At 36.5% G+C, this 15,213-nt stretch overlaps 1 protein-coding gene across 2 annotated transcripts in view; it reads right to left on the bottom strand.

Moving 5' to 3' along the window:
• The window catches only part of LOC101155153 (vasoactive intestinal polypeptide receptor), a 46,549-nt gene that overhangs the window by 14,547 nt on the left and 16,789 nt on the right, over positions 1–15,213 (bottom strand). For both annotated transcript variants that reach the window (XM_023950181.1, XM_023950180.1), the window contains exons 4-6: positions 7,325–7,425; positions 3,600–3,697; positions 475–607 (exon numbers count right to left, since the gene is read on the bottom strand). In XM_023950181.1, coding sequence (XP_023805949.1) covers positions 475–607; positions 3,600–3,697; positions 7,325–7,425 — 332 coding nt within the window. The remainder of the gene's footprint in view (positions 1–474; positions 608–3,599; positions 3,698–7,324; positions 7,426–15,213) is intronic.

The raw sequence follows: 15,213 nt of genomic DNA, 5'->3' as shown, positions 1-15,213 counted from the left end.
AATGTAGCCAATAATTTGTCCAGTGTTTTATGTAAAAATGCAGTGTGCAGGAACAACTATATCTGTCACCAGAACCTTTGATTTATGGGTGTAATATTCTAACAAAGAAGCAAAAAACACTTGAAAAAAGTCATTTTTGTTGATTAATTACAAATCTGTTGGAAATATAAACCTTTAGTATCAGTTTATTCTACACTATTGATCCAAGTAATGTCTGTAAACTGCAATTTTTTAGTAATTGTGAGTAAAATGCTATAAAAATATAAATCATTTATTTTGTTTGGATCCTTAAATGTGGCTTTTAGTGGATTTAAAAGCCTTTTTTAACCAAAAAGAATAAACTTTACTATACAAACTAAACCTCTTGCAGACTTCATGTCACCCACTTGTGATTATGGATTTCAATTATTCACACACACCACAGTTTCCAACCATAGAAAAATTAAAGATTAGTGTCTTTGAAAGTAAACTCACTGAGCCAGATGAACAGTTATCCACCTCCCCGACCTCGTACAGAACAACGTCCTTGATGAACACGGCAATGGCCTTCAGGATAAATGACACAAACAAGTGGATGTGGATGTAGTTCCTGGTGCAGTGAAGCTTCCTGGAACAAACAGAAAGACGATTAATGAAATACACCAAACCAAATAAATGTAAGAATAGTTTGTTAATGAAAATCCTCGAGTTATTTGTGTAAAAGGACATCAAATCCTGTCCTGAATTAAATTTTAATCAAAAATCCTGTTTTTCTTCCACAGTACCTTAGACTACTTTAGAATTAACTTATTTTGTTTAACTTACCTTGACGAAATAAAAAGTAAGACAAGTTTCTAATTGGATAAGCATTTTTATTTTTTATTTTGTCATTTAATCCTTAAGATGGTTAAATCAAACAGGAAATGTTTCTTCATTTATTTATTGTTTTAGTGGCCCCAAAAACTTAAAAAGACTAGCACAAAGACTTTATGTCTTTTGTTTTTACACGTCTGCTACAATAAAATTCACAGTTTTTGACCAGCTGGAAATTTATGTTCCATGTTTATTTATCAGAGGTCATCAACAAAGACAAAACTTCAGGGATCCTTCAGCATCTCAGATTATTTATTGATGCATCACAGGTTGTCCTTTCCCGGTGGTCTTTTAATTATGATTATGCCGTTTTTTATGGAGTGCTATACTGTTCATAATTAAATAAATAAATAGTTTTTAGCCCATGAACAAATGAATAAATACAATTTTCAAAAAGCCTGTGTTGTTTTCTAGGACATACAGTAGTTTCTGCATAGCGGCAGTATTTCAGTGGATTTTTTTACTTTCCTTTTGTTTAACCCAAGCCCCTTCCAGATTTTTTTTGCACACACAAGTTTTAAGGTTTTTTTTAGGCATGAAGGATATTTAAATTATATAAAATACTATAATGTGAATTTAATGTCTTATCCCTTGTGCTATCTTAGATGACCCCACCCTTGCATTGACGTGTTCTCCCTACCATGACAAAGGTGGATAAAGGTAGAAAGACTTCATGTAATCCATGGACACCAGTGAAGATCACAAATCATTGAAGAAAAAATGTTCAGAGCACTGTCTAGTGGGGTCTAGATGACCCAACTCCAAATGGTAAAGTGCCTAGGATAGCACAAGGGTTACAGATGTGAGAGAAAAATAGCTATAACCTGGTTTTCAAGAGTTCTGGCTCATTACTGAACAGATGTGATTTCCCCAGTTCCGTGTTTCGCACTGATGACCTTCGCTAAGTTTGCATCAGCACTAGCCTGTCACAACTCTTTCTAGTGCCTGAAGTCTGTGGACTGTCTTGATTTAATTTATTTTACCTGTTTACTTAATGTCTCTGACTTTGTCCTACTTTTGCTTTTGGATCTCTGTTAAACAAACATATGAAACGGAAAATTCCCACAGGCTTTTCGTCCATATGGAAACATTGAGAAGTATCTGCACACTGGTGGGAACTGCGGCGCTAAAAGCAGAAACATGTTAAACTATGAGAAAACAAGTATTTTCTGGAGAAAAAAAAGGGAAATTGTGTATTCAACGGTATTCCATCCATATAAGCCTAAAGAGGAATTAGTGTGCATATTGAGGGAGTGCTTGCAGATGTATAATACGAGTCTATTTAACATAATGGCAGACACAGACATGGACAGGAATCACCTGTATTGAATTTTAAATGCAAAGCAGTAGTGAAATACATGTTAAAATAGTGATTCCATTCAAGCAGCTTAAAGTCCCAAAGCAAACGTCAATCTTTCTCTCCCCACAGCTTTGGATGTGTGCCATGAAAAAACCAAGAGGCAGTTCTGAGTGACACTGTTGCATTTGGAAACCATTTTTTATTCTTCATCCTGCCTGTCACATTTGAAATGAATTCTTCTTTTTTTGTGCACAGCTGTACTGACCCAAGATAAGTTAAATCCTACTGAAATGTGTTTGATGTTGATGTGTGACCCACAATTGTCTAATTTGCCAAGTTGCTAAGTTAAATCTTCCGGCAGAAATGATTGCCAAAGCTCCACAAGTTAAAGCTCTGCGTGGAATCCATAAGAAGAGAAAGGATTTCCCTCTTTTGGTTCTTTGATCATTTTCTCAAATAGCTGAATGAATGGATCATCTATGTGGAACTAAAAGTCTTTTCTGAGAAAGCAGATATTTATTAAAGTTAGTTCCACATTTTGCAGTAAAAAAAAAAAAACAAGACGTTCTGATTTTTTCCTTCTTAGCTGATGTGGATTACAGACAGTGTGATTTTCAACACGTTATGTGTTTTGCATTTAAAGGCAGAATGCAAGACTAAACTAAACCAAAAGAGTTCAAATGTTTTCTACGTGAAAACTAAAATAGAAGTTGCTGTAAACGTCTAAAGCTGCGTTCACACGTGTGATGTGCATTGTTGAACGCACGTTAGCACGTTTCAGAACACACATTTAGTCCATGGTGTTCACACACAACAAGGAGGGAAGGGTTTCTTACTATTTTTCTTTATCCTTTGATGCTGTTTACTAGTGCATGTCCACCACCTACAGTCCGAAATGTCAAAGCGATGCAAATCTCACAAATCTTGCTCCGGGTTTTTTTTAACAGCTCTATTACAATATATGAAGAACTTCTAAAAAAACTCTAATTATTAATTTCTCCTCTTTGACCAATTTTCGGCACATCGGCTGGCACCTTAGTGAATGTAAAGGGACGCCATTTATACAGTATGCCACTACCAGAGTCGAGTTCATAATGGGTCAAAGTTCAACCTGGTTTAAATTTCAAGGTGTGTTCTATGGCCAGGTGTTTTAAACGTAGAGCCTGAAAAAGGCTTGAAAATGAACATGGCGACACATGAACGCGAGAGTTTTGAAAGCAGAAGCCCGAAACGCACGTTAGCACAGACATTTGGTTGAAAGTGGCCGCTTAAATGAGCATTGCAGCGGTGTAAGCGTAGCGTGAGAGTCAAACAAAAACATAAAAAATAACATTTTTGAATTTCATCTGGGAGAACGGTCCAAAGCTCCTTAGTTAATTGATACATATGTCATTGTGTAAAAAATAAAACAAATTCCCATTAACTAAAGATTTTTGGTTTTACATACCTGAAGATACACAGGATCACAGTAGCTGTCGTGAGAGAGATGAGCGAAACGCTGTGACCAATGGTATAGCCCATTTTGACTTGCCAGAAAAATGTTCCCTAAAAGAAATATTGAGAAGAAAAACATCCCATTAAACAAAAAAAGGAACAACTTCAATTTGCACCATTTATAGGTGTGAATGTGAGAGTTCATGGGTGTGTGATTGTGACCCTGTGACAGACTGGCAACAGTCCAGGGTGTCCCCTGCCCTCGCCCGCAAGTGAAGATGAACAAATGAATGAACGAATGAAGGTTTAGATTAAACAGAATTCCAGGTACAGTATTCTAAAATGTGTTTGATCTTAACAAATCTTCAAGACTAACATGAAAAAAAACTCACAGCTGAGCACCAACAATCAATACAGCTATTTTCCTGAAGAAAAAAAAATAGATTCCTGTAGATAGACGCAAAATTGACAGAAAAGCAAATTGGGGGTCAATTTAAGGGGGGTTTCAATTTCAGTCATCACACATCTGTCTGACCTGACATTGTTTCAAAAAGCCATTTGAGTTTTGCACTTGGTTTAAGTACGATAAATCACTTTTCCTTTCGGGACACACTTAGAAAAAAACTGTTTCCATAGTATAAAAATGTTCATATTTAAAATTCTTTGATAGAATATAAACTGACTGTTTATACATATAGTCTGCTCAAACGAAAAACACTCTTTGCGACTTTGTCACATTAACCTTTATTTCTTGAGAAAATAAAAGCTACTTCACTGCCATGTAGTGATTGAGATGCTTAGATTTTTAAAACAGAACTAAAAATTATGCATTTTGGAATTTGCAAGTCTTTGAACATGGTGAACTCACGGGGTTAAATTTGGACACTTTTTTAATTGAAATATACTTTTTTCTGTTTAAAAAAAAGAAGTTATTTGTTATTTATTTGTTTCTGCTTCCCCAAATGAACATAAAAAAGCTAAGAATTGTTCTTGGGTTTTTCTCATATTAACACGCTCTCTTCAATGACAACCTCCAACAAAAGAAGGTCTTTTTCTAGGTGTAATCCTGTGACTTTCTGTGGGAGTCCAAAGATCTTTAGAAAAATCCCACTCGATGCTTTTCAGCTGCATTTATCCGATTATTCTCAGCCTGGGAAGACTGATGCTGACAAGTGAAACAACAATTGATCCCACCTCAAGAAACAAATCTTCTAAAACTTTTCCTGTTTCATTGCAAACACCTGCCACTGTTTGTTGCAGCCTAACAAAACTTATTTGGTTATTTTTCTACATTTATCTTTAAAGGACTGTCTTTCAGGTGTAATCTAAATAAGATTTTGTGAAAATAATAAAATGTTCTTTATACTGTGCCAAGATTTGACCAACCGCAGAACTCTCATTAACTAATAGGAGCTACTCTAGTGCATTTCCTGGTGGAATGCAATCTAACACTCATTCTGTGTATTGACTTGTTTTGAGAATGTTTTACCTTTAGCCCTCCGGTGTTAGTGCCATGGCACCGCCTACTTTGTGCTCAGGGAAAATTAAATTAAGAGCTTCGTCTCCCGTGGCATTACAGAGATATCAAGTATGCAGAGAGACGGACATCAAATTCCTTTTAGGGAGCCTCACCCACTCGGTCCCCCATGACTTCCTATGTGGCATACTAATGAGGACGCCTCTGCGACTCACACAGCAGCCCACCAAGAAAGCTTTTACTGTTGAGCAGCACTCATCCACTCCTCACCCTGCCCCACCTTCAAAGGCATAGACAAGATTAGCTCTCTCTGCGGTAAAACAAGTGGAACTTGCATCTGATGTATTCCCATCCCAACCCTGGAGGGCATTATAACTAACCATGTAAAATATTGAATGATAATGGAGGGAATTAAAAAACCAGCTCACTTTTTTAATGAAAGTCAAATGTGTTGTCCAGCAAACATCTGCCTGTTTTAACTAACTGGGCCCGGAAACAAGAGATCAAGCGGCCACTTCCATTGAAAAGTCTATATAAACACTTTTAAACACATTTTTCAGGCGTCACTGTTTAAAACCTGTGCGTTAATGTGTAGCTACGCACATTTTTAAGACCATATTCATGCTCTATATTTTAAAACGCCCGGCCATTGAATACAAATTGAAAGTTAAACCAGGTTGAACTTTGACCAATCAGGGACTGTGATTTGGTAGTGACGTATGGAGGGGGTTCCTTTTCATTCATTGAAGTGCCAACCGTTAGAAGATTGATCATGGAGGAGAAATCAATAATTGCAGTTTGTGCCTGGCCAGAATGATATGACACAAAGTCTTTGATAAATCGAGATAGAGCTGCGAAATAAAACACCTGGAGCAAAATTCACGAGATTTGCACTACTTTGACATTTCGCACCAAGCCTCTTCCAACTGTGAGTCCATACATTAGTATTGGACGGCAACAGTCCAGGGGGAATACCGAGTGCTAACTGCATGCTAAACCAGGTTTCCTGAGCGTGCATTCAGCTCGTGCTGTAACCAAGAGTAGATAGTTACAGAAAGATGCATTGGAGACCTTTATATGCAGAACACTAATAGAGTAGATATCTAAAAGAGTTACAAAATAGAGTTCTCTGAGATGTCCAGACATCTACAGTTGATGTACATTAGTTATCTAAAAGTCATCTTGTGCCTGGTGGGAAGACACTACCCAAATGGCTTGTTTACAATGTGCAAGGCATTACACCGACATACATAATTAGCTGTCTATTGGAGATCAAATCAGTGATGTTCAATAAAACTCTATGAAGATGTCTATCAGATGCATAATGTATATCAATCACTGTAAACATTAAAATAGCCATGACTTAGATAACTAATTGATGTGTCTGAAGGCCCCGGGGAAGACCCAGGACATGCTGGAGAGACTACGACTCTCGGCTGGCCTGGGATCGTCTCGGGGTCTCCCCAGAGGAGCTTGAGAAGAACGGCAGCCATGGCTTAAATCATATCTTTCTCAAACATGTTTTCAGTTGGCGTGGTGGTTAACTATTGACAGAGTTTAGTAATTTAAATTTTAGTTAGATGTGAGCAGAAGGAAGTCTCTAATTTCCTCAGACTTCCTCTAAAACAACCATATACATCATGTCATTCTTCCTACAACTCTTTATGGGGAATAATGGGAATGCAATGGCACTTGTGATTCTGTGAGTCCCAGTGTAATAGAGACATCAAAATTGCTCTTCCCACACCATAGGACAATATTCTAACGAGTCTAACAATTTATTTCTACTTGTTGGGCCACAAACATCTCCAGGACAGGCATCAGAACAAACCCTGAAGAGATGGTTGGATGGATGAGACAAGAAGATTCAGGGGATGAAGTCAATATTAAAAGGGTTCATGAGCTAAAACTGAAGACATGAAAGAATGCTATTAAATATTTAGTCATGACCAAACTTTAATGTTTATGTACAGTAAATTGCTGTGTTATTGCGTAAATAATTAACAAGTGTTAAAACCTGTATCTTCAAAGTAGTAAAACTACCCACACTCTCACAGGATGAGAACAAATAGGACCCCGATCTTGGAATCATGGAACCAACAATCAATACAGGCATTTTCCTGAAGTACACCCACCCACAGAGAAAAGCAAAGATGCTCTCAGTCAATTCTTCCTGCTCACTGACTCTGGACACGTTTCCCACTGCACCGTCGCATTCATCCACGTTTAGAGCAGCTCAGAAACGGTGGGCGTTCACTTACATCATCGCTGGTACTGTTAAGATTATAGCCGCAGTTCAAAGCAATGTCGACAGGATGCATCTCAGTCCAGCCATCTGCTGTGCAGGTTTTGGAGAGGTTCCCTGGTGGGGAAGCATAAAAAAACAGAGGTCAGAGTCACCCGAGCACTGAGTTTCTTTTCCTTTTTGTCAACTATTTTAAAATTGGTTGAATATGGGCTGTGTGAAATCCAATATGACGCAGACGCTTTTAGTTCCCTGCAAACAACAAAACACTGAATTCGAAAAGTGCTGAGTGACTTTCTGCCGCAGACGTCTGCCTCCATCGACTCATGCATTATCAGAGTCTGCAAAGGCACTCAGCTGATATGATATTGAAAAAAATGACAAAGAAGCAACAAGCTCCCGGTAAGAAAAGGCAGGCACATATTTTGAGGGGGTGCTAAAACAGTCACTGCTATTATTTTTAGATGTTCAGAAATCTAAAGGTGAAGGTGAACATTTAAAGTGTGCACTGCGTTGTATTTAAAGGCAGGTGCGGGTGCAGAAGTTTCCACATCTTCATACAGAAACCAAACCAAAAGAATAATGTGGTTAATTAGCTGTGAACTGCGAAATTCTTCTGTTTCATGCCATCAGTAATGAGCTAAATTAATACTGTTAGTGAAAACATATTTTGTGGTTTGAGGGAAGTCAGCGCAGACTCTTTTTGTTGAGGAGACTGAGGTCTTTGGGGGCCTAGGGACCACTTCTAAAGACATTTTATGACTCTGTGGTGGCATCAGCCATCTTTTATGGAGTGGTTTGCTGGTGCAGCAGCATCTCAGCGGCAGACAGAAGGAAACTCCAGCTCTGTTCCGGGGTTGCCGATTGACGCAGTGGTGGATGTGGGAGAAAAGTGGATGTACCCAATCTATTTTTGGGAGAAAAACACCCAACCCCTGTATGACACGGTGTTAGCACTAAGCAGCTCCTTCAGTGACAGACTGCTACATGCTAAGTGTGTGAAGGAACAACATCGTAGGTCGTTGTGAGACTTTACAATCAGAGCTGTTCCCAGTGAATCCAGTTATTACTACATCTAATCCTCATCCTATACTGTAGTCACTTTAAATACCTTTTTGTGCATTTTTTAAAATCTGTGCAATATGGCCCATGGTGCAATTGCCTAATAACCTATTATCTCTATATCTCAATACATACTTTATCCTGCTCTTTGTCTCGTAACCCTTGTGCCATCTTAGATGACCCCACCCTACCATGACAAAGATGGATAAAGGTGGAAAGATTTCATGTAATCCATGGACGCCAGTGAAGATCACAAATCATTGAAGAAAAAAGGTTCAGAGCACTGTCTGGTGGGTCTAGATGACCCAATTCCCAATGGTAAAGTGCCCAGGATAGCACAAGGGTTAACTGTATGGTTGCAAAATGGAAAGTTTGTCAAATAAAGTGTTATCTTATCTCATTGTGTCCTGTTTAATCACGAACCACATTTCTTTTATATATTTGACAACTAAAGCTATGAAATAAATATTGTTAGAATACTTTGTATTTAGTTTTTTTAATATGCTAGTGCTCAATTTGTTCCATTTTTAAGATCTATTTGGATTGTCCTCCCACTGTTATTGTTTCCCATTTAAATTCCAACAGTAGGTAACAAAATTATTAATATTTATCGTACAAAATCTGTGTCAAAATGTAATATTTACCTGTTATTTGGGTTTATTTTTTACCGTATTAAAAAACATAGGATCAAGATGATGTTAAAAAGTCAACAGTTTGTACAAAGCAATTTGTGGGATTCATTCATATCTAAGGTTGTTTCAGACTTTAGCAAATGTTCTCTGAAGCTGAGTGTTATTGACCGTTAGGGTGCTCTGTGGGTGTCGACATATCCAGTTACAAACAACTGTTTTCCAGTGCTGGCCGTGAGGTCAGGAGGAAAAAATGTGCAGCAGGAGGATGATGTTTTTAAAAAATGCTGCTCAGTCAGGAAGAGGTCAACATGTGACTGAGGATTCAGGTCGTCTGCTTCTCCTTCGGTGTCAGGTCGAAAGAATGCTTGCTTCCTCTTTCATGAATGAGCAGATTTCCATTAGCAAATTACCCTTTAACAGATGCACAAATAAACATCTCATTAAGCCAACACCTTTATCTCCTGGTAGCAAAGAAGTGCTCACAGCATATTTGAAGAGTCAAGAGTCTATTTGCAGTCAGGGAGAGATGCTGGGTTTCCTTTCTGCATATTTATTGCTTAGCAGCAGAATAACAAAAAAAAGAAAAAAAATCCAACCTCAGTTTCAGGCAATGATGAATTCCTGCACCTGGAATCTAAACCATTTTCTGACAAAACATCAACTAAAGAAAAGCTTCTTAAGGAGATATGCCTTTCTGATACAGCAGTTAAGCTCTGCATTAAACTAATATGCACCCAATAGTCAGCAAGAGGAGGAAGAAAAAACATTTTAAATGTTCTTAAAATACACTTTGTACATCAGTTGATTTTTCAGTTGAGAAATATTTTCTGCTGCTCAAAAAGAGTCTTGAAAATTAATTAAGTTTTTTGTGGATGTAGTTGCTGTTTTTCCTTGAGGGCTGAACACAGCATTAAACTTTTGTTAGGTCAAACATTATTATGACATCAGTCCTGCAAAAGATTTAGGAAATGTACAGATTAGGGACAAGATATCTAATCAGAAATGAATTATTTTCCCCTCACCCTCATGATTATTCTTGTCTTGGATTATTCATTATTCCATTAAAATCCCAACGTTGATAGTGCTGACATAATTGCAATTTCTGGATGAAAACTCTACAAAACTTGAGAGTTCGGGAGAATATGGGATGGTAGAATCCTGATTAGGTTAAAAAAAATAAAACAGAATTCTGCATCTTTAACAAAAAACGCACTATGATTATTCTGGAGAAATTCTTAGATAAACAATTACCAATTGAAGGAAGGGTAAACTATATGATACCTAAGTTTTAAACATCCTTGTTTCAAGACATGGCGGCTAACTTTAGAAACATGCAGATTAAAATCCGACAAATAATAAGTTAACTGTCTCTTTTTCAGCAATTTTAAAATACCAAACAAATAATTTACAAAAACCTGGAGAATATCCTTTAAAATGCAGTCAATAGCATTATTGATAAGTTTTAACTGAATTGGCAACTGTTGGATTACAAAGAATCCAAAAGCTATCTGACATATTTAGTGGTCTTTTTTTTATTGAATAAAAAAAACAAAAACAAAGAGTGAACAACTTCAAAATATGCAACAAGTTAGCAATGTGCTACTATTAGGATTTCATTGATTATCCAGATTGCTGAAGTTCATCAATGTCTTCACTCAGTCTACAATAATTTTGACGATTCTTTAAAGTAAGTCTCTTGTAAACTATTTATAACCCTGTGACTTTAGCAGCAACGATGCACAAGAATCTTTGTAAATGTATGCAAGACAACATAAGATGTTGACAGAACAGTGGATGGTAAATTAAGTCAGCAGTGGGATACAGACTTCCCAAGAGGCAGCAATAATCACGCTGAGCAGAAAGCTTCGACTTGCATGAGACAAACAAGTTCAGCAAATTCGTTTTGTCTGCTGCTGTGAAATGTCAACAAAAAACGCTTGAAAACATAATTTAATTAGATTTAGGGTAAAAAAAACAACAACCTCAAGATAAGTCGAAGAGGGGTGAAAGCTTAACTTTTATAAAAACGTTTCAATTAAATTTACATAAAAGAGGGGGAGGAGACTAAAATGACAAACTTTGAGTAAAATACAAACTATAGAATAAAAGAAAACGTCATTAACAATGGTTTAATAATTTCCGTACTTTCATAATCTGTATCTCCAACTGAAAATATGTTGAAATCCTGATTGTAAAAATGAAAAAAACTTTTTTATTTATTTATTTAATTTATTTTTCAAGAGTTCCCCTTCGATCTAAAACCGTTTTATTTTAGTGTCCAAAAATGAATTGGCAGAAGAGGGTCAAAAAACAGATCACATTCTCTATTTTTTAGGAGAATGTGTTTGTTTTTTTACCATATCTTGTAGCATTTACAAAGAAATATAAAATAATAAAATAATGATAGCTAAATTTGAACAAAAATCATTTCCCCTTACTTGCTTTCAATTTGCTTTATATCAAGAATGCATTTTTATCACAAGTGAAGGCTGTTAGAAAATACCAAGATATTATTTGGCATAATTTCTCTTGACATTATGGGAAAACAAGGAAATTGGCTTCCAAGTTGTTTGTCACAGACATTTGGGGGAATAAAAGAGTTCAGCATAAATTGTGTTTTTGTTGATAGGGGAGAAACAAGAAAACAACCCTTTTAAGAATAATAAAAATTGTAATTTAGAACTGGGAGGAAAATAGAACTGTCAAAGCTTCAAGTTTCATCAAAATGCTTTAAACACTGAACTACTGAAGTATTAAATATACGAAATTCTAAAAAAGAATAAATGAATGGCATGATCTTGCTAATTTAAACATAGACAAAAATTGTATTCATAAGGAGCAGAAACAGCAAGAAGATAAATAAAAAATAAAAATACTTACAATAAAAGGGCATCAAAAACAAATAAAACTTTATACAGAGAAAAGTATAGTGAGTTAAAGAATCTGTCCCAAAGACAGACATTTTAATGTTATCCTGAAAGCACAAAAAGCCTTTGAAGGGGCTTTTAACGGGGTGTAATTGAAGAGCCATAATCAGTTTCTCATGTCAGTTCTTAGAATCATGCAAGTTTCGTCCTTGAGGCTGAAAACTGGAGTTGTTAGAAAAAGCAAGCTTTTCAAGATAAATTAAAGCTAAGGCCAGCATTGCATTTTAAGAAGGATTTAAATTTCATTTAAAGTTTTACAGAGAGCCAAGAAAGCCTGCAACATTTTCAAAATGTCACTCTTAAGAGTCGATAATCCACTATAAATGGAGTTGAATAAGCTCAAGGGGAAATTGTCCAGCTAAAATGGCTCTTTATAGCTCCTGTCAGGATTAGATAAATACACGAGCGTCATTCTTTTAAAGGATTCAATTTGCTGATATTGCCTAAATGAAAGACATTCATTTTAACAGTCATATTGAAGGAGTAGTTTACCTTAATTTAACCAAGTCGTTCAATTTGTAAGAGTATAGGGTGAAAGATACACTTCTTTTCAAGGTAAGTTCAAAAGTTCACTGGGAGGAGTCAATGGCCACTGAAACCTACATATACTTTACATTAAGCAGACTGTGATGAATGTAGAAAACAGAAAAAATATATATCAAGACATTCAAAAGTAAACAAATTCCTTCACAGGTTCCATTTCAGGACCCTGTGGAACACCATAATTATAGAGACCTAATTTACACAAATTAACTAACATTTAAAGATATTAACTATTTTTTAAGCATTGCTAGTTTGAAATAGTTTTTGGATTGGCAACAAATCCAGAATGTAGGTATGTTAGGATCCCTGTCTGTCTATGGGGTTAGATAACTGTCACTAAAAAGCATATCCATAAATACAAAATTGTACAAAATTAATACTTTGCATACAACTCAATATAAAAAATATGTAGACAACATTTAGTTTTACGTATGGCATGCCTGTTTTGAAAACAATTTGTCTTTGTTTATGAATGTACATGAATTGCTTGTCTTGAACACAAAGTTTCCCCAGTTAACAAACTGTAAAAAATACGTCACAGGGTCACGGGCATACACATCGAGTCCCGAAACATATGCGCCATTTACACCTTTTAAATTGATGGCTGTTGGTCTTAGTGTGCCAAACTGTTAAAAACCAATAGATTTATAAATAAATGCCATTTAAACTTGATGTAACAACAAACTAGAAAGAATCTTCAGTAAGTCAGCTGAACACAAATGCATTAAAAAATGAAATCTACCCCACTTCAGTAGATGCTGTGGGGTTCCAGAGTAAATCAAAGTTGTTGAGGTCCCTCTGATATCAATGCCTCGAGTCAATGATACCAACAAAAAAAAAAAAGTTGCAGACTTATCTTTGGTTTGGCTTTTCGCCAGACTGGCGATTACACCTACAGGGCTGGTCAACCCTGTTCCTCAAGAGCCACATTCCCTTCTGCTGTTCCAGCTCTCCCTAGACTGCTCGATGTTGACTACCTAAATCAGATGTGTTCAGTCAATCAGGATGTGGAATCACTAAAGAATTCTAATCAGCAGCAAGCTGGCCAGGGAGAACTGGAAAACAGGCAGGGTTGTGGCTCTTCAGGACCACTAAAGTGGTCACTACTAGTAAAAAAAAAAAAAAACACTATGATTTCCTAGACTATCCTGCATTTATCAGGTGTGATTGTAATGCAAACTTAAATCAATTAAAGATGGGGATGAGAGGTGCTGTGAGCTAGAGAAAGAGCATGTAAACAAAAGAATGCATGGAAGCAGAGGCAGATTTCCTTTGCATCAACATTCCTGCCCTCAGCTCAGAGGTGAATTTCTAATAAACTACTGCCGCTCTGCAGAAACTATGTCCTAGAAAACGACAGTTTGTTATTTATTTTTTGGCAAAAACAGCACAATCAAAATTGAACTGGGAACATTTTTACAAAATTTTAAAAGTTGATCGGAGTGGAGCTTTAAATCTGAATAGAAGTAACAAACAAATGAAGTCCATGACAAGTTATGAGCTTTCTCTGTGCATTTATTTGTCAAAAGATTAATTCTTAGAGGCTTTTTCTCTATCTTCTCTCTATTTAACGTTCCAATCTAAGGCTTTCTAAAAGAGTTAATTGGAATTCTCTGCGTCCAGCATCTTCTGTGAAGTGGTTCTGATAATGTTCAAAGTGATGAAGTTATTATGAAATAGTAATCATAAAGGCTAAGTGTCTGAGATAAATACAAGAGCTCAAAGCTCAGTGGTGAAGATGTGAATCATCTGATCAACACATCACCTGAAGGTTTTGACAGGATCCCCTGCTTTCTGTTATCTCCCTTGATCATTACAAGACCTTGAACCTAAATTATCCAGAAGATCTAGTCTATTTTTTAAATAAGGCTCTTTTGGAGCAGCCTAAAAGTGTGCAAATTTTTATAGAACTTACTCAAATCTTAGCTTAATTGTCCTCCTCTGTCTTTGACATTTGGCTTGTCTTTTGCTCCTCTGTGCACTTCTTTTCCCCAGATTCGAAGCAGCGTTTACTGCTTGGAGTCTAGCATGTCGCTCTCCTTTTATCATCCCAAGGTTTCTGGTTAGCCCACGAAGCGATGTTCCTGATGAAAGTTGACAACCTCTGAGTACTACGAGATCCACGCTGCCACAGACATGCCGCACTCATCTATAATGATGAGCTGGCTGTGGGCAGCCACTACCGTCACCGTGTACCAGGCAGAGTGCTCGAAGCTGTCCTGTAATCCTTTAAAGCTGAAATTGCACAGTCTGTCCCAGCACTTGACTGCTTTTTTTGGTTTATTAATTCATTCATTTATTGATAGGCTGCTTTTTGCATGCCTTGTGAAAGAGTATTGTCTGAATAGCTGACTTGGTGGGTTGGCAATTACCTTAAATACATTCTATAAGTTTGTGCTCTATGCTAAATCCACATCTGAATGAAAAAAAGAAGAAAAAAACATATTTGATGACGTCTAGATAAATATCCATTTAAATTAGGAAATTACTGTTATGTACATTTTATTTCAACATTTTTTTCCAAGTGGCAAGTTTACATACATTTTTATGTTTTCAATTAAGTGTTTTCATTAGTTTTTCTAAATGGTAAAAACAGCAGATAAAGCAGAAACCAATTAGACGCTCATCGAACCCACAAACATGCAAAGTTTATCAGTCTTCTTCATGGCTCTCTACACATTCTCAGAGAAATCTGGCAATCTGTCTCGATGAAAGCAGGAATTGTCTGAGAATTTTAATTC

The sequence above is a fragment of the Oryzias latipes genome, chromosome 20 (genome assembly GCF_002234675.1).
Source record: "Oryzias latipes chromosome 20, ASM223467v1".
Lineage (NCBI taxonomy): Eukaryota > Metazoa > Chordata > Actinopteri > Beloniformes > Adrianichthyidae > Oryzias > Oryzias latipes.
Note: the sequence above shows the minus strand (reverse complement) of the source record. Positions and strands in the feature narration are given on the sequence as shown.